We start from the raw sequence: 17,236 nt of genomic DNA on the forward strand, positions 1-17,236 counted from the left end.
GGGTGTGACCCGATCCAGCATCCCTTGGGAACATCCCAGCACCCCAAAAACCGGCCCAAAACCCACTCAGGGCTTGGCAGGACCGGGATGGGGATGGGGACAGTGACAGGAGGGGGATGGAGATGGCGACAGGATGGGGACGGCGATGGGGACAGTGACAGGTTGGGGACGGGAATGGGGACAGGATGGGGATGGGGACAGTGGCAGGACGGGGATGGGGATGGGGACAGTGACAGTAACAGGATGGGGATGGGGAGAGTGACGGGATGGGGATAGGATGGGGATGGGGACAGGATGGGGTTGGGGACAGTGGCAGGATGGGACAGTAGCAGGATGGGGATGGGGACAGTGACAGGATGGGGATGGAGATGGGGACAGGATAGGGACAGTGACAGAATGAGGATGAGGATGGGGACAGTGACAGCATGGGGTTCCTTCTCCTCACCACCCCCCCCAAGGATTCTGCGCGGCGTTTTGGGGCGGTTTGCCCGGCTTTGGGGTTTTCAGCGGGATCGAAGCTCTCTCTTGTGGCAGAACCGCTCCATTACAGCCCTGCCCGGGTTACCGAGCGCTGGCATCGCCCAGGGCTCCCTGGGACTGAACCTCGGACGGATCATCCCCGGAGGGGTTCTGCGGCTCGGGGACCTGCCAGCAGCCCGCCCTGCTCCCCGTGCCCGGCAGCTCCCAGCCGTGCCGGCTCCGGGGGGCTGGAGGTGCCCGAAATCCCACCGCAGCCGCAGCCGGTCCCGTTCGTACCGGGGCTGAGCCCCTGCCCGCTCATCGCAGCCACCACCGCCACCCGAAGCTTTTTGTCCGCCGCCCGCGCCGTAGGAAATAAAGCCCCGGATGCGGAAGTGCCACGCTCATTTCCGGTTTGTTCTCAGCGGTTGCGGGTGAGCGATGGCGGCCGGGGGGACCCGGGGGGGGACCTGGGGGATCCGCCGCCATCCGCGGCCTCGCGGCACCGGGTGGCCCCGGGGTGGACTGAGGCGGAGGAGGGAGCGTGAGGGCACCCGATGGCGGGCGGGGAGCGGGGGGCGCGATGGCGGGGGGCTGCACTGACACCATCTTGGCCCGTTTGTGCCGCAGGTTGGAGCTGCCGAAGCCGAGCCGGAACCATGGTGAGGGGCCGGGGGCTGCGAGGGGAGGGTGCTGCAGTGAGGGAGGGGGCTTGGGGGGTCTCTGGGGTGAGGTGAGCGGGACCCTGGAGGGTTCTGTGGCCTGGGAGTGAGCTCTGGGCTCACAGCGCATCCCTGGAGAGCCCCAGGCTGGAACTGTCCCTGCCCATGGCACGGATGAACTTTGGGGTCTTTCCAAACGGAACATTCCATGATTTTTCATTCCGAGTTTGTGTTTGCTCTCACAGCCTCGCAAGATTGAGGAGATCAAGGATTTCCTGCTGACGGCGCGGCGGAAGGACGCCAAGTGTGAGTGAGGGTCTCAGGCAGGACTGGGGGAGGCTCCAGCTCGTTCCCTGTGGGCACTGAGGAGCTCCTTGCCTTGGGAATGCCGAGGGGTCGGGGCTGGCCTGGTCCCTCCTGTGGGGTGTCCCTGGAACGCTGCTCTCAGCTCTGCATGCCCTGGGGGGTTCAGCCAAACCCCTGGAGGCAATTCCTGAAGCTCCCCCTGCTCTGTGGGATGGTGCAGCTCTCCAGAGGCAATTCCTGAAGCTCCCCCTGCTCTGTGGGATGGTGCAGCTCTCCAGAGGCAATTCCTGGAGCTCCCCTGCTCTGTGGGATGATGCTGTGTGGAATGTTGGAGTTGTGCCACCACAGGTGATTCATTCATCATCCTCACCAGGAGATTTTTTGTTGCCACCACAAAACGAGGATAATTGAGTCAAAGAGCTGCCTTGTCTCACTGTTCAGCAACACGGGAAGAGTTTTTTCCCCTCTAATTCCTCTTGTTTGGATCTGGCTGTGGCAGGATCCCTCGGGAATCCTGTGACAAGGGAGAGTTGAGCACTGCCAGAGCTTTTTCCTCCCCATCCTCACTCTGGATGGAACTGGAGGTTTCTGCACAGGGCAGGGCGTGCATTGGGATTCCCAGGGGTGACACTGGGGTGTCCCTGCTGTCCCCTCCTCCCCACAGCCGTCAAGATCAAGAAGAACAAGGACAATGTGAAGTTCAAGGTGCGCTGCAGCCGGTACCTCTACACCCTGGTCATCACCGACAAGGAGAAGGCAGAGAAGCTGAAGCAGTCCCTGCCCCCAGGTATCCTGGGAATCCCTGTTGGGTGGTTGGGATTGAGGGGGGCTGTGAGAACCCCCTTTCTCTGGAAGGGTCTCTGGAGCTGGTGTCCCTGTCCCCAGGTGTTCTGGGAATCCTCTGTTGGGTGGTTGGGATTGAGGGGGGGCCATGAGAGCCCTGTGGAAGGGCCCCTGGAGCTGGTGTCGCCCCCAGTGCCTTGATGGGCTCAGTGCTTGATGTCCTCATGGAGCTGGAGGGCTCCAGGCACCCCTTCCATGCCTGAACCCCCCCCAGTCCATGTCCCCTCTCTCTCCTCCCCAGGTCTGGCCGTGAAGGAGCTGAAATGAGCCAGGAGCAGCTGTGTACCTGTTGGATTCTCTGTGTTAAAATAAATAAAAAACTGTTCCTGGTGTCACGTGTGGTGTTTCACAACTCGCTGTTCCTGGCCCTGGAGCCACTCTTGGAGTCCTGGGAGCCTCTCTGGGAGTCACTCTGGGGGTCTTGGGAGCCACTTTGGGGGTCCTGGAGCCACTCTGAGGGTCTTGGGAGGCACTCTGGGGGTCCTGGAGCCACTCTGAGGGTCTTGGGAGGCACTCTGGGGGTGTGGGAGCCAATCTGGGGCTCCTGGGAGCCACTCTGGGGGTCCTGGGGCTGCTGCTGCTCCCGGCAAAGGGGCGGTTCTGGTACCGGCGGGCACCGGGGAGTTACCGGACCTGGAGCTGCCCCTTTGCTCTGGGGTGACAGCTGGGGACGGGCCCTGGGGCTGGCACACAGGGCCACCATCGTGTCCTGTGCGTGGTGCCCTCCCTAGCAGGGTCTGACAGTGCCGGAGGTGCCCCTACAGCAGAGGTTTGGGGCGCGGCGTGGCGGAGCCGTCTCGGTGCTCTGCCCCAGCCCGGGGCGGGGCACAGGGCTCGGGGCGGTACCGGGGGCGGTACCGGTGGGTGTCTCCCGGGGCGTGTTCCGGGCGGGCGGGCAGAGCCCGCGGCGTGGCGGCACCGCCGCCCCCCGCCCGGCAGCGCGGCGACCCCGGCCCGCCATGGGGCCCGCCCGCGCCGATTACCTGGCGCCCTGGTGGGCGGCCTGGCTGCACGGGCTCCCGCACCGCGACCCCCGCCTGCAGCCCGTGCCCAGCACCTTCCGCCCGCAGGACCCCGACTACCAGCAGGTACCGGCCCGGGACCCCCGCGCCTCCCCCGCGCCCGGTCCCGCTCGCCCCGCGCCCCCCGCCCGCTCCCGGCGGCGCCCGGCGCCGGCTCTGATCTCACGGCGCACAAAGCGCCTTTCATCGCCCGGGCCGGCCGGCACCGGCACCCCCGGCCCCGCCGCTCCCCTCCCGGCCTCGCCGCTTCCTCTGCCCCTGCCGAGCCCCCGCCCCGCGCTCCCGGAGCCGCCGCGGCCGCCTGGCATCCCGGGGCACGGCCCGCCGTGACCCCTGCACGGCGAGGGGGCAGCGCCGCCGTCCCGGTGCCCCGGCGGCTGCACCCCCGGCTCGGGGGCCCTGCGTGGGAATGGGGACAGGGCTGGGGACGGGGACGGGGACACTTCTTCCTCTTCCGCACGTGACAGTCCCGTGGGGCGCGGAGCGCCGCCGCATCCCCGCCACGCGAACGGGTCACGGGCACGGCGGCTGACTGTCCCCTCTCTCCTTCCAGTCGCTGCTTGTCCTGGGCTTGCTGGCCGCCGTGTGCCTCGGCCTCAACCTCCTCTTCCTCACCGCGTACCTGATCTGCCTGTGCTGCTGCAAGAGGGACCAGGACGCCGAGAGCAAGCGGCCCCACTCGTGTTGTGTCACCTGGATGGCCGTCACCGCCGGGCTCATCTGCTGGTGAGGACGGGGACAGGGACCTGGTGCTGTCCCCCTGTCACCGAGGGGACTCTGCGCTCCAGCCTTTCCGAGTGGCTTTAATTAGATCTGTGCAATGAACGTGCTCCATCCCTGCCTCCTCCCGCGCAGCTGCCGGGGCAGCCCCAGGGAGCAGCTGCGGGCCAGCCCCGGCCCCGTCCTTATCAGGGCTGTGCAGAATTCCCGGCTAATCCCGGGCGGGAGCCTGGCCGGTCGCTAATCCCAGCCCGGAGCAGATGGCGGGCGGCAGCGTGACCCAGCTGGCAGGTCCCTTGTGCCCGACCTTAATTGCAACCACAACAATTAAACAAGGGGACTCTTCTTCACCCAGCTCTGGGGGCTTCCCAAGCCCACCTCGGTTCGGGGTGGCTGGGAGGACCCCCAGGGCAGCCCCCCCGAATGTCCCCCAGCATTGGTGGCCTGGGGGAGAGCAGGATGGGCCACGGGCCCCTTTGGCTGCCTGGCCACGACCCTGGCTCCAGACAAAGGGAGCTGTGCCGGGGCGGAGCGAGATGATGGCTGCCTGCGAGCCTCGCATGGAGCAGGGAGACAGGCAAACGGCACTAATGAGCTCAGCGAGCTCCCCCAGCCCTCCCAGCGTGGCAGGGATCCACTCTGCAGCTCCCGGGGGCTTTGAAACCCCCCAGCAGCCTCTTTTGGGCTGGTGTGTGTTGGTTGTACCGGGGTTTGGGCTTTGGTGAGCACCACGCACGCTGTGGGCACGTGCCCGGCCAGGACACAGCCATGGGCACCTCTGTCCTCAGAGCCAGCTCCAAGCTCCATCCAGGCTCCGTGGGGAGCTCTGCAGCAGCTGCAGGGAGCTCTCCACAGGGCCTGGAGCCGAAGGTTTAATCGGAGCCACGCCGGATTCCCCTAATCTGCTTGGCCCAGCCCCTCCGCCCTCAATCTCTCAGGGTTTGGCAGGAGGAGCTTCCAGGCCACCGTGCAGCTCTGGCTGTCCCCAGGCCCCTGTCACCAGCAGGAGCAGGTTCCCATCATGGTGCTGTCCCTGCCCCACTCTCTGTCTCTGCCCTGCCGTTGAGCTGTCCCCCAAAAGCAGGGGGTGTCCCGTGTCTGGTGTGGCGGGGTGAGCGTGTCCCTCCCCTGGCACCAGTGTCCCCTCTCTGCCCACAGCGCCGCCGTTGGCATCGGCTTCTATGGGAACAGCGAGACCAACGATGGCGTTTTCCAGCTGCTCTATGCCCTGGACCATGCCAACCAGACCCTGACTGGCATCGACTCCCTGGTAGGGCCCCAGGGTGCCTCAGTCCCTGCCGTGGGTTTGGTTGGAGCCCCAGGAGGGACGTCCGGCCGAGCTCTGGCGTGGCTGTGCTGGCCGAGCACAGAGGGTGATGTCACCCCACAGAATGGGACCTTTGTGCCCCGCCAGGGCCGGGTCAGGGCTGTTCTGAGGGCACTGCGGGGTGGAGGGAGCTGATCTGCTGGGAAAAGCATTGCAGGGATGGGGCACAGGGCTCTGCCGGGCTGGTGGGTGCTGACTGTCCTGGGATTGTCCATCTTGGGGTACTGACCATCCCAGGGCACTGACCATCCCAGACTGACCATCCCGGGGCACTGACCATCCCAGGGCACTGACCATCCCGGGGCACTGACCATCCCAGGGCACTGACCATCCCGGGCACTGAGCATCCTGGGGGAATGACCATCCCAGGGCACTGACCATCCCAGACTGACCATCCCTGTGGCCGCAGGTTGCCAGCACCACGCTGCAGATGCAGGGAGCGTTGGAGCAGCACCTGGCACGGCTGAACGAGCTGCTGGCCTCGCGGGGGGATTACGTGCAGACCCTCAAGTTCACCCAGCAGCTGGCTGGCAGCATTGTCCTGCAGCTCCAGGGGCTGCCGGCCTGGCGGGGTGTCAGTGCTGACCTCACCGAGCTGTCAGCACAGGTGGCCTATGTGGAGTATTACAGGTGAGCTCCAGCATCCTGAGATGTCCCAGCAGGGCTGGGGAGGTGCCCCTGTGTGACACAGCCTTCCTCTGCACCCAGGTGGTTGGCTTACCTGCTCTTCTTCATCCTCGTCCTCACCGTCTGCCTGCTGGCCTGCCTGGGGCTGGCCAAGCACTCACGCTGCCTCCTGCTCCTGTGAGTACCCTGGGGACAGCCTTGGGGGGCTCATGGGGACCCCCAGCCATGCTGCCCACTCTGCTCCCCACTCTCCCTGCAGGATGCTGTGCTGTGGGCTGCTCATGCTGGTCCTCAGCTGGGCCTCCATGGCCGTGGACACGGCGGCTGCGGTGGTGAGTGGGGCAGGAGGGGAGGAAGGGAGGGAGGGAAGGGCTGCTGGGGGCTGTGCTGGGCATCACTGATGTCCCTCTGTCCCCACAGGGCACCAGCGACTTCTGTGTGGCCCCGGACAAGTTCATCATGAACCAGACAGATGATGAGATCAGTGCAGGTGAGGGCTGGCTGTGAGGTGGAGGCAGGCATGGGCAGGACCTCAAAACCCACCTGGGGGACTGCCACTGTCCCCCCATGGCTCCCTGTGCCCCAGGATGCTCCTGCTGATGTTCCCATTCCCTCTGCAGAGGTGGTTCATTATTACCTGTACTGTGACCAGAGCCTGAGCAGCCCCTTCCAGCAGGTATGGGGGGGTGGGCACCCCCTTTGGTGCTGCCTGGGGCTGGGGGGGGTCTGTGACTGTGCCCCGCTCCCCCCTCCAGGCTCTCACCGTGTTCCAGCGCTCGCTGACCACCATGCAGATCCAGATGCAGGGGCTCATCCAGTATGCACTGCCCCTCTTCCCCACAGCTGAGGTACAGGAGCGGGGAGCAGGGATCCCCATCCCTCCTTCTTCTCCCCAGAGCTGCCTGACCCCTCCTTTTCCCACAGAAAGACCTGCTGGGTGTCCAGCAGCTCCTCAACTCCTCGGAGACCAGCCTGCACCAGCTGACAGCCCTGCTGGACTGCCGGGGGCTGCACAAGGTGAGGGGGGGCTGGCTGGGGAGCATGGCTGGGCTCCCCCTGCGGTGCCACCAGCGCTGCCCTGCCCATGTCCCACCAGGATTACCTGGATGGCCTCATTGGGATCTGCTACGACGGCGTGGAGGGGCTGCTCTACCTGGGGCTCTTCTCCCTGCTGGCGGCCGCCGCGTTCTCCACGGTGATCTGTGCGGCCCCGCGCGCCTGGCAGCAGCTGGCCGGGAGGTGCGTGTGCCCCCTGCCCTCCCCCTGGGCACAGGGAGCCCAGAGAGCCCTGTCTCTGTCCCTCTGGAACAGAACCCTCAGCCAGTCCTGGGTCCCAGACACTGGGGGGACAACCCTGACACAGCCGACAGTGCCCCGAGGGTACTGAGGGCACCTGGGCTGGTCGCCTTTGCAGCAGAAGAGACACCAGAGACATTGGTAGAAGATAAAGGGCCGACTCTTAGCAGGGGTTAATCCAAGGTTTTATTCTAGGAGTCCCAAAGGAGCTCCTGCACCTCAGGAGGCTCCGGCCGAGAGCCCCGGGAGATGTGCCAAGGTCACATTTAAAGGGAGGTGGAAACCGACAGTAGATAACATCCTACCAACCATTAAGTGACCCTAAGGGATGGGTACTGGGGGATAGACATATAGGACAGCGTATGGGGCAAGGCTTGGGGGGCTGACCCCTGGCCTCTGGCTCATCACTCAACATCCTGGACCGAAGCTTCTGGATGGAGGGGAAGGGATGCTGAGTGACTGACAGAGAGCCAGGGTGGGGGTTTGGGGATGATCTCATCCCGGGAGAGGGATAACACAGGTAAAGGGAGGGGGGTACAGTCTGGGATAAACCATTTGGGAAAAATATGGGGATACAAACCAAAACTTCTTCAAAGTATTACAAAGTATAAAAACGCACTACAGCAGAGCCCCTCTTTGCCCCCGGGGTGTGATGCCAGCGCTGTGTCCCCGCAGGGAGCGGGACTACGATGACATGGACGAGGAGGACCCGTTCAACCCCGCGGCACGGCGCATGGCCACGCACCGCCCGCCGCGGGGGCAGCTGCGCAGCTTCTGCAGCTACAGCAGCAGCCTGGGCAGCCAGAGCAGCCTGCAGCCCCCTGCAGCACAGACCGTGTCCAACGCCCCCGTCTCCGAGTACATGTGAGCCCCCCCGAGCCCCCTCTGCCGTGGCCCCGTGCCGGGCAGGGGGTGACGGGGGTCTCGCTGTGCCCCCCAGGAACCAGGCCGTGCTCTTCGGAGGGAACCCCCGCTATGAGAACGTGCCCCTCATCGGGAGGGGGTCTCCTCCCCCCACGGTACGATGGGGGGCCGAGGACAAAGCCTTGTGACGCCCCGGGGGGGGTCACTGTGGATCTGCTGGGTGGGACAGGGACGGGAGGTCCTGGTGCCTCCTGCCCAGCTCTGACCCAAATCCCAGCCGCCCACGGGGAGGGAGCATGGCCACGTGCTGGGGGACACCCAAATGAGCGTCCCCTCCCTCCCTTCCCTGTGCTTCCTCTCCATCCTGGCTCTCAGAGGATGCTCCTCGCAGTCTCTCCCCTCACATTCCCATTTCCCTGCTCGTTAATCCTGCCCTGTCTGGTATTGCTGCTTCATTTTTTATTCCTTGTCTTTTTTTTTTCTTTTTTCTTTTTTCTTTTTTTTTTTTTTTTTTTTTGTGATTTCTTTTAATTTTTTGCATCCATTATTTTGGAGCTAAGTTGCCCATCAAGAGTAAGTTCAGCCACTTCCTTCTCCCTCCTTATCCCGGGGGCAGCAGCCAGGTTCTCCCCTCCTCCTCCTCCTCCTCCTCACCCTTCCACACCTCCCTCCATCCCCTTCTGCCTGGATTTTGGGGTGCAGAGAGCTCAGCGAGGCGGGACAAAGGGCCAGGAGGATTTTCAGCTCCCACGTGTTGGGATGCTGGTCCCTGTCTCCATCCCAGCGGCAGTGAAGCCCCTCTCAGCCAGGATATGACCCCAGGAATGCTGCCTGGGCAGGAATACTGTCACTCTCCTCCAGGGAGGATTTTTTCCATCAAGTGGAAGCTTGGATCCCATCTCACAGACCTGGCAGCTGGCGAGAGCCTCCTCCCAGGGGGGGACATGAGTGGGGGGATTAATTGGAGCTCTTCTCCCAGCCCTGAATAGTTTAATTCACCCAGGATTCAGATCCCTGAGGAGAGACTTTCCGAGTCCAGAATAACAAACTCGGAATAATCTTCCTTAATGCCTGCCCGGGGTGATCCTCCCTGCTGGGAAATCCTGCAGGAATGTGATGCTGGGGTGGGGCTGGAGGCTTGGGCTCCTGGCATCCCACAGACACAACCCCAGGGCAGATTTGGGAAGGTGGAGGATGAACCTCTGGGAAAGCTGAACTGTACAGGCTAGAAGGGTTTTGGCTTGGGGAGGGGGCAGATTTGGGATGAATTTGGGAAGCTGGGAATGCAGAGGATGAACCTGGGAAGGGACAAAGCAGATCTGGACAGGCTGGAAAGGTTTTGGTTTGGGGAGGGGGCAGATTTGGGATGAATTTGGGAAGGTGGAGGATGAACCTGGGAAGGGACAAAGCTGAGCTGGACTTGGCTTGAGGAGGGGGCTCTTGTCTCCCCCAGCCCTAAGGGGGCAGAGAGCAGGGCCTGACCCTTTCCATGCCCCCCTGGCAGATTAATTCGGGATTAACCCCCATGGGAACACCCCTGGGGCAGCGTGGGGCGTTTTGGGGTGCTGACCCCTGTGTTCCCCCCCAGTACTCCCCGAGCATGAGAGCCACATACCTGGCGGTCACCGATGAGCACATCCGGCACCGCGGCGACTTCCCGGCCTAGGAGGGGACACCAAAGAGCCCGGAGGGACAGCAGAGCACGGGGTAGGAGCCATGGCGGGGCTGGGGGGCAAACCTGGAGCCCCCCAGCACCCCCTGCCCTGGGCAGCCCCACACCTGCTGCCTTAGGGGCTCCCAGGAGCTCAGAGGGGCTGCGGGGGCTCCTCCTGTCCCTGTGGAAGGTTCTGGAGCACAAACTCCGCACCACGCTGCCCAGGGGCTCCCCTAGCAATGCAGCACCAACCACTAGTGATCCCCAGCCCGTCCCCAGCCCTTTCCAGCCCCCCTGGCATTCCCAGGATGAGGAATTTGGGATGTTTTGGCCCTGCTGGTTTTCCCTCGCTTTGCCCCTGGGGTTTGGGAGGTGCTGGCTCTGTTTCAGAGAGAGGTTGCTGCAGTGGGGTTTGTGGCGGGCTTTGGGGTGGGTTTAGGCTCTTTTTGGCTCCACAGGGCAGGTGTGGGCAGGGGCAGGCTCCCCTCCTCCTGCAGCGCTGGAGTGGTCACAAATCCCCTGGGAGAGGGACAGGAGCTGCTGGGGCATCCCTGGGGAGGGACAACATGGACCTGCCACCCCAGGAGGCTCAGCCAGCATTGCCAGGGCTCTGGGGTGAGGAGCTGCAAGAGCATACAAGCTGAACCTGGCCCTTTGGGGCTGCCCCTTGGCACAGGGATCCCCGGGAATGGCCCCTTCCCCCTGGAGCAGGGATGGACCCCCTGTCCCATCCACCCAGACCCCAAAGGGTGCAGACAGGGCAGTGGTGTGCCCCCCCAGGGCCAGGACATCCCCCTGACTGCCCCTCTCCATACTCCCCGTGACTAGCATCCCTCCCCTTGGGGAATATCCCGAGGGATTTTTTTATTTCTTTGGCTTTTAACGTTTCCATGTAACGGTACTGGTAGAAGAGCTGTTGTAACCGCATGTGAACTAACCGAAGGGCTTCGGCTGGGGGCTGGAGTCCGGCTGGATTTGTTTGTGCCCTTTTGGGAGGAAAGATAATAAACACTTGGACTAAATTACTGTCTCCCGTGCGGGTTTTTTTTGGGGGGTAATAATTTTTTTGGTGGATAACTCAGTGTTTGGGGCAGTTTTGAGTTGACCTTCCCAACATGGCGTCGGTCACGTGATGCCGCACGCCGCCGCCATTACGGGGAGGTCGTGTCACGTGATTGTAGCGCCGTGGTCACGTGACGAGGTTCAAGCTGTTGCCTGGCAACGGCGACGCGTCCCCGGTCAGGCCTCACCGGGAGCGGGACGGGACCAGGCCCCACCGCGATCCCGGAGCCTCCGCGGGGTCCATGGTCACCCTGGGCGCTTCCTCGCTCCGTCCCCGTGGCTCAGCTCCGCTCTGGGGCTCCCTGAGGCTCCCGCTGCCTTTTGAGGCCCTCTCAAGGTCCTCCCTGCACAGGATCCCTGCTCCCGTTTGGGCTTTGCCGAGATTCCTGTTCCCTTTCGGATCGTCTGGGACTCCCTGAGCTTCTTGTTCCCTTTCGGGACATTCCCAAGGCCTACACTGTCTTCTGGGGCTCTGGAGGGTCCCCACTCCCTTTTGGGGTCCTCTATCCAAGACCCCATTTCCTTTTGGGCTTCCCCATCTGTTTCAGCATCCTCCCTCTCCAGGCTCTCTGTTCACACTTGGGTCTCCTCGAGGCTCCCATTCCTTTTTTCCTTTTCCTTCATACCTGAAACCCTCTCTCCTTTTGAAGCTCCCTGAAATCCTGCTCTCCATCCCTGAGAACCCCACTCCCTTTTGGGATCCTCTCAGCACCTCCCACTCTCCTTTGGAACTCTCTCCTCCACCTTGAGGCCCCTGTTTCCTTTTGGCCTTCCCCAAGGCGCTCCATCCCCATTGGAGGTCTCCATCCCTGAGGTCCCCCCTCCTTTTTGGGGTTCCCTTGGAGGAGCCTCCCTCCCTCCCTGGCCCCCCAGCCCTTTCCCACCATGGAGATCAAGTATGAGTACTCACGGAAGCGCAGCGAGTTTGGCCGCCCCTGCAGCTTCTCAGACCTCCTGGCCGAGGTGACCGTGGACATCCCACCCGACCCCACCCTGGCCGAGGACTTCATCCCCCAGGACCCCGTGGACTTTGGGGTGCAGGAGGGTCCTGTCCTGGCCATGCATGAGGTACGGGGACACCCCCTGGCCAGGCAGAGGGGACATCCTGGAGTGGCAGCCACACAGAGGGCAGCTGGCCCGGGGGGGATGGATGGATGGATGGATGGATGGATGGATGGATGGATGGATGGATGAGAGATGGATGATGGATGAATGGATGGATGATGGATGGATGGATGGATGGATGGATGGATGGATGGATGGATGGATGGATGAGAGATGGATGATGGATGGATGGATGGATGGATGATGGATGGATGGATGGATGATGGATGAGAGATGGATGGATGGATGGATGGATGGATGGATGGATGGATGGATGGATGGATGGATGATGGATGGATGGATGATGGATGGATGGATGAGAGATGGATGATGGATGAATGGATGGATGGATGGATGGATGGATGGATGGATGGATGGATGGATGATGGATGAGAGATGGATGGATGGATGGATGGATGGATGGATGGATGGATGGAGGGATGGATGAGAGATGGATGGATGGATGGATGGATGGATGGATGGATGGATGGAGGGATGGATGGATGAGAGATGGATGGATGGATGGATGGATGGATGGATGGATGGATGGATGGATGAGAGATGGATGATGGATGAGAGATGGATGGATGGATGGATGGATGGATGGATGGATGGATGGATGGATGGATGGATGGATGGATGGATGATGGATGAGAGATGGATGGATGGATGGATGGATGGTGGATGGATGGATGGAGGGATGGATGGATGGATGGATGGATGTGTGGATGGATGGATGAGAGATGGATGATGGATGAATGGATGGATGATGGATGGATGGATGGATGGATGATGGATGATGGATGGATGATGGATGGATGATGGATGGATGGATGGATGGATGGATGGATGGATGGATGGATGGATGGATGGATGGATGATGGATGGATGGATGATGGATGGATGGATGGATGATAGATGGATGGATGGATGATGGATGATGGATGGATGGATGGATGGATGGATGGATGGATGGATGGATGGATGGATGGATGGATGGTGTGACAGGCACCTTTTGGGCTCAGGGCCTGTGTCCCCTCCGTGTCCCCTCCATGTCCAGGTGAACACAGAGCGGGCTCAGGTGTCCATCCGGGGTGTGAACCACGTGGAGGGCGGCTGGCCCAAGCACGTGGACCCCAAGAACCCGGAGCTGACCACCCGCTACCGGGAGGAGGTGGAGAGGGAAGAGGTCTACACCAAGACTGTCCAGCGCCTCGGCTTCGTAAGAGCCTGCCCTGCTCCCCCCAGACTCCCAGAGCCCCCCAGGGCCCCCCAGAGCCACAGCCCTGCTGTCCCTGCAGGTGATGGAGCACTACATCAGGCAGAACAACACCATCGACATCTACGAGGAATATTTTGAGGAGGAAGAGGAGGAAGAGGAGGAGGAGGAGCATCCCTCAGCCAAAACCATCAATGTCATCAGGTAGCACAGCTGGGGGGGCTTGCCAGAGCCTCAGTGGGGTCAAACCACCTTCACAGAAAATGGGAGAATGTTAGGAGTTCAGTTCCAGTGGGTTTGGGATGGTCCTGGTGCAGTTTGTGGGTGCAGAGCCCAGCTGAACCCTCCCTGCCCCTCACCCTGCCCAGGTGATTTGGGTCAGACCCAGCTCTGAGCATCTCCTGATGGTGCTTTCGGATTTTCCTCCTTGTTCTTGGTGCCTCAAAGGTTAATTTCCACATCAGGGGTGTTTAAGAGTCAGATCCAGTAAGATAATTGGATTTTTAGAAAGGTATGACTGGAAAGAGGATGAAATCATCAACTCTTCTCCCCCCACCCGACCCCTCAGGAGAATCATTTCCTGCACTCAAGGCTTGAGGGCTGCAGATTGGCTTCCTTGTGGTTCCCACAGTTCCCTGTGGGAGATGTTCATCCCAGGGATTTGCAAACTGACCCATTTTGGCTGATGTGTCACCCCAAAGGGACCCCAACAACCCCAGGAGGATGGCCACGCACCTCTCCTGGCACCCCGACGGCAACCGGGCCGTGGCCGTGGCTTATTGCAGCCTGGACTTCCAGGACAGCAGGAAGGACCTGAACTCTGATTCCTACGTCTGGGATCTGGGTAAGGGCCAGGCCAAACCCACCAGGGGACAGGGGATGATGCACTTTGTGTCTCAGAGAGCAGGATGAGGCTGGCAGCACCCCGGGGAGAGTCGCTGGGGGAGCCTCAGTGCAGAACCAGGAGAAATAAGAGCTGGGAGGGGGGAAATAAGCACTGAAATTCCCCTCCATGGCTCCCCAGCCTGCCAGGCAGCAGACCCTCAGATGAAGGTCTGGTGTTGATGTGGTTCAGCTGGTAATGAAGGAAGAAAGAGGTAGCAGGAGCCCGGGGTGAGACTTGTGCAAGCCTGCCTCACACCTGGTGTGTTTTGGAGTGAAAAGGACAAAAAGGGTGGGAATGCAGATTTGTGTATTGAGGGTCTGTCCCCAGGCCAGCTCCCGGTGACATGGGCACCTCATCCTGCACAGCTGTGTCAGGGAACGGGGTGGGGGCAGCAGAGTGGGCTGGGGGCTGCTTTTGGGGGGCTGCCTTCACTCTTTGCTCTTCACTCATCCCTCCTTGTAGAAAAACCCTACGCCCCAGAGCTCACCCTCAAGCCCTCGTCCCCTGTGGTGACCCTGGAGTACAATTCCAAGGACTGGCATCACATGCTGGGAGGCTGCTACAACGGGCAGATAGGTGAGGGGGTAACTCTGCTCCAGCCTGGCTCCAGCCCTGCTGCTCTGCCAGGACCTGTGCGGCCTCTGGGAGAGCAGGAGAAGCCCTGGGATTTACCTGTGGGCAGGTGTGTGCCCACCTGAGCGGGCACCCAGGGAGGGGAGGACACCCTGCCAGGGAGCCCTTCACAGCGGATGGAGGGATGGATGGATGGATGGATGGATGGATGGATGGATGGATGGATGGATGGATGGATGGATGGATGGATCCAGGATGAGCAGGATGGATGGATGGATGGATGGATGGATAGATGTTGGATGCATCCAAGGGATGATGGGTGCTGTGCTCCCACCTCTCCCACCACCCTGGATGATCTCTGGGAAGCACTGGGTGAAGTTTGCTCCCTGTTCCATCTTGGACACTGGGGGGAAACGTGACGAGGAAAGGAGCTGGGCATGGGCTTTTCTTTTCCTCCCCAGTGTATTGGGACACCAGGAAAGGGGGGCTGCCCGTGGAGATGACCCCTGTGGAGTTCAGCCACAGGGACCCCGTGTACGGGGCGTGCTGGCTGCCCTCCCGAACGGGCACCGAGTGCTTCTCAGGCTCCACTGATGGACAGGTGAGGGGCTGCAGCTGGGCAAGGGGCCAGGGACTCCTGAAAGAGCTTCCTGTGCCTGCTCTGCCCCGCAGCAGCACAAGATCCCGGCCTCCCAGGCTGGCACGGGGCAGCTGCAGGACTGCCAGAACCTCTGACCATGCTGGGAGCAGCCCCCAGAGCCCCTGCCACACCTTGTCCCTGCAGGTCCTGTGGTGGGACATCCGCAAGATGTCACAGCCCAGCGAGAGGCTGGTCTTGGACATCAGCCGGCAAGATCAGCTGAAGGACGCTCTGGGTGCCATCTCCCTGGACTTTGCACCCATCCTGGTGAGTGTCCCTGTGCCCACCACCCACAGCCTGACCTGGGCAGGAGGGGGAGCGCAGCCCAGGGGTTCCAGTCCCTAAACCGCCCCGTGGTGCTGGGTGCCAGGGTTCTGGCTGCAGCAGGGTCTCCTGCTGGCCCTTACACACTGTGGGATCTCCATCCTGCTGACAGCTGCACCCTTCTGCTCCCACCCTCAGCCCACCAAGTTCCTGGTGGGCACAGAGCAGGGCATCATCATCTCCTGCAATCGTGATGCCAAGACACCACCCGAGAAAATCGCCAACATCTTCAGAAGCCACATTGGGGCTGTCTACAGGGTGACCAGGAACCCCTTCTTCCCCAAAGTTTTCCTGTCAGTTGGTGACTGGACTGCTCGGATCTGGACGGAGGAGCTCATGGATTCATCATCAATTATGGAGACAAAGTAGGTCTCCTTTAGAGAAGTAGTAGAGAGCCTTTACTTGGCCAGAAATCATCCCCAGGGCGGGTAGCAATGGGGTCTGCTCATCTCTGGGCTGGTGCCCGAGGCAGGGCAGTGCCAGCGTGGCTGAGGGCTGGCTCTGCTGGAAGGTACCACAGCTCCTACCTGATGAACGTGTGCTGGAGCCCCGTGAAGCCGGCCGTGTTCTTCACTGCCAGGTCAGACGGCGTCCTGGACATCTGGGACTTCCTCTTCCACCAGAAGGCGCCTTCCCTCAGCCTCAAGGTGGGTCCCCAGCACCTCTGGGAGCCTCACATCACCCCAGGGCCCAGTGTCACCCCCACCTGTCCCCAGGTGTCCAACGATCCCCTGCTCAGCCTGTGCTCGCAGGACAACGGGCGCATCATCGGCTGTGGCACCAGGATGGGCAATGTCTCCCTCCTGGAGATCTCCCCGGGGCTCTGCACCATCCGGAAGAACGAGAAGACCCTGACCTCCACGGTATGTGCCCCCTGAGCGTGCCCACACTGTGCCTGCAGCCCTGTGCTGTGCCCAGCCCCGTGGCAGGGTCCCCTGTGCCCCCACATGTGCCCCCAGATGTTCGAGCGGGAGGCAAGGCGGGAGAAGGTCCTGCAGGACAAGTACAAGGAGCGGCTGCTGCGGGAGCAGGAGCGCCTGCGGGCCCAGCCCGAGCAGCAGGAGGATCCAGTGCAGACCTTCAAGCAGGCCCAGGAAGATTTCCTCTCCAGCATCAAGGCCGAGCGGCGGAGGAGGGGCCTGGAAGTGCCCGGAGAGGTAACGGGGATGGGACAGCCTGGCCACCACGGCAGGGACCCCAGCAAGGGCACAGGGCACAGGGTGAACCTCTGTCTTTCAGGATAAAGAGGGGGAGGCAGCTGCACAGGAGCAAAGCTAGCAGGAGTAGGAGGATGCCAAGGTCAGTGTGCTCCAGCTGCACCTTCCTTTCCTCTCCATGCCAGAGCTGCTGCAGGGATGAAACCACTGTCCCCAAGCCAGGCAGCTCTCCTGGGCTCTCTGCCCTGTCTGCCCACCTGGGGTGGCAAGTGGGGAACCTTATTTTCTTTGGTGTAAATAAACCTGTGCTTTCCACGTCACATTTCCTCTTTTGTCACAGCAGGGTCGAGCAGAGGGTGAGAAAGTCACGTCCTCCTGCTCCTCCTGTCCTTTCCTTGACCCAGGACACTCAAAGCCAGTGGCTGAGCACAGCCAAGCACCCACGGCAGCACAGGATGTCCCTCAATGTCCCCAGGCCATGGAGCAGGGCA

The 17,236-nt window shown here is 61.9% G+C and overlaps 3 protein-coding genes across 5 annotated transcripts; all 3 read left to right on the forward strand.

Annotated features, from left to right (window-relative positions):
* The first annotated feature begins 855 nt into the window (after window positions 1-855).
* Window positions 856-2,595, forward strand: LOC118693763 (60S ribosomal protein L38). The gene is made up of 5 exons (XM_036394594.2): window positions 856-893; window positions 1,090-1,121; window positions 1,367-1,427; window positions 2,092-2,214; window positions 2,512-2,595. Exons 2-5 carry the CDS (start codon window positions 1,119-1,121, stop codon window positions 2,535-2,537), a joined length of 213 nt encoding a protein of 70 aa, XP_036250487.1. The 5' UTR covers window positions 856-893; window positions 1,090-1,118; the 3' UTR covers window positions 2,538-2,595.
* A 598-nt stretch (window positions 2,596-3,193) lies between these two features.
* LOC118693948 (protein tweety homolog 2-like) lies at window positions 3,194-10,802 on the forward strand. Of its 3 annotated transcripts, none has more exons than XM_036394844.2 (15): window positions 3,194-3,358; window positions 3,846-4,018; window positions 5,171-5,282; window positions 5,749-5,969; window positions 6,048-6,143; window positions 6,226-6,298; window positions 6,387-6,456; window positions 6,587-6,642; window positions 6,722-6,814; window positions 6,891-6,983; window positions 7,063-7,205; window positions 7,938-8,126; window positions 8,203-8,281; window positions 8,682-8,699; window positions 9,715-10,802. In XM_036394844.2, the coding sequence occupies exons 1-15, from the start codon at window positions 3,230-3,232 to the stop codon at window positions 9,790-9,792; spliced, it is 1,623 nt and encodes a 540-aa protein (XP_036250737.1). In that variant the 5' UTR covers window positions 3,194-3,229; the 3' UTR covers window positions 9,793-10,802. The 3 variants fall into 3 exon arrangements, with proteins under 3 accessions (XP_036250737.1, XP_036250739.1, XP_036250738.1); XM_036394846.2 differs by having other exon boundaries at window positions 8,687-8,699; XM_036394845.2 differs by lacking the exon at window positions 8,682-8,699.
* A 348-nt stretch (window positions 10,803-11,150) lies between these two features.
* LOC118693804 (dynein axonemal intermediate chain 2-like) lies at window positions 11,151-17,065 on the forward strand. The gene is made up of 12 exons (XM_036394660.1): window positions 11,151-11,910; window positions 13,007-13,168; window positions 13,248-13,369; window positions 13,867-14,009; window positions 14,514-14,627; window positions 15,086-15,225; window positions 15,409-15,531; window positions 15,727-15,953; window positions 16,100-16,235; window positions 16,305-16,451; window positions 16,548-16,745; window positions 16,828-17,065. Exons 1-12 carry the CDS (start codon window positions 11,728-11,730, stop codon window positions 16,864-16,866), a joined length of 1,734 nt encoding a protein of 577 aa, XP_036250553.1. The 5' UTR covers window positions 11,151-11,727; the 3' UTR covers window positions 16,867-17,065.
* Window positions 17,066-17,236: the final 171 nt, after the last annotated feature.

This window comes from Molothrus ater, chromosome 19 (assembly GCF_012460135.2).
Source record: "Molothrus ater isolate BHLD 08-10-18 breed brown headed cowbird chromosome 19, BPBGC_Mater_1.1, whole genome shotgun sequence".
Taxonomy (NCBI): Eukaryota; Metazoa; Chordata; class Aves; order Passeriformes; family Icteridae; genus Molothrus; species Molothrus ater.

What these genes read in the sequence shown, in the direction of transcription:
- LOC118693804 (XM_036394660.1), top strand. Translation starts at nt 11,728, where the DNA reads ATGGAGATCAAGTATGAGTACTCACGGAAGCGCAGCGAGTTTGGCCGC. An exon ending in CAGGCTCCACTGATGGACAG is followed by an intron (nt 15,226 to 15,408) that starts GTGAGGGGCTGC and finishes TTGTCCCTGCAG; the next exon opens with GTCCTGTGGTGGGACATCCG. An exon ending in CGCCTTCCCTCAGCCTCAAG is followed by an intron (nt 16,236 to 16,304) that starts GTGGGTCCCCAG and finishes ACCTGTCCCCAG; the next exon opens with GTGTCCAACGATCCCCTGCT.
- LOC118693763 (XM_036394594.2), top strand. An exon ending in GCGGCGGAAGGACGCCAAGT is followed by an intron (nt 1,428 to 2,091) that starts GTGAGTGAGGGT and finishes TCCTCCCCACAG; the next exon opens with CCGTCAAGATCAAGAAGAAC. An exon ending in GAAGCAGTCCCTGCCCCCAG is followed by an intron (nt 2,215 to 2,511) that starts GTATCCTGGGAA and finishes TCTCCTCCCCAG; the next exon opens with GTCTGGCCGTGAAGGAGCTG.
- LOC118693948 (XM_036394844.2), top strand. Translation starts at nt 3,230, where the DNA reads ATGGGGCCCGCCCGCGCCGATTACCTGGCGCCCTGGTGGGCGGCCTGG. An exon ending in AGGACCCCGACTACCAGCAG is followed by an intron (nt 3,359 to 3,845) that starts GTACCGGCCCGG and finishes CTCTCCTTCCAG; the next exon opens with TCGCTGCTTGTCCTGGGCTT. An exon ending in GCCTATGTGGAGTATTACAG is followed by an intron (nt 5,970 to 6,047) that starts GTGAGCTCCAGC and finishes CTCTGCACCCAG; the next exon opens with GTGGTTGGCTTACCTGCTCT.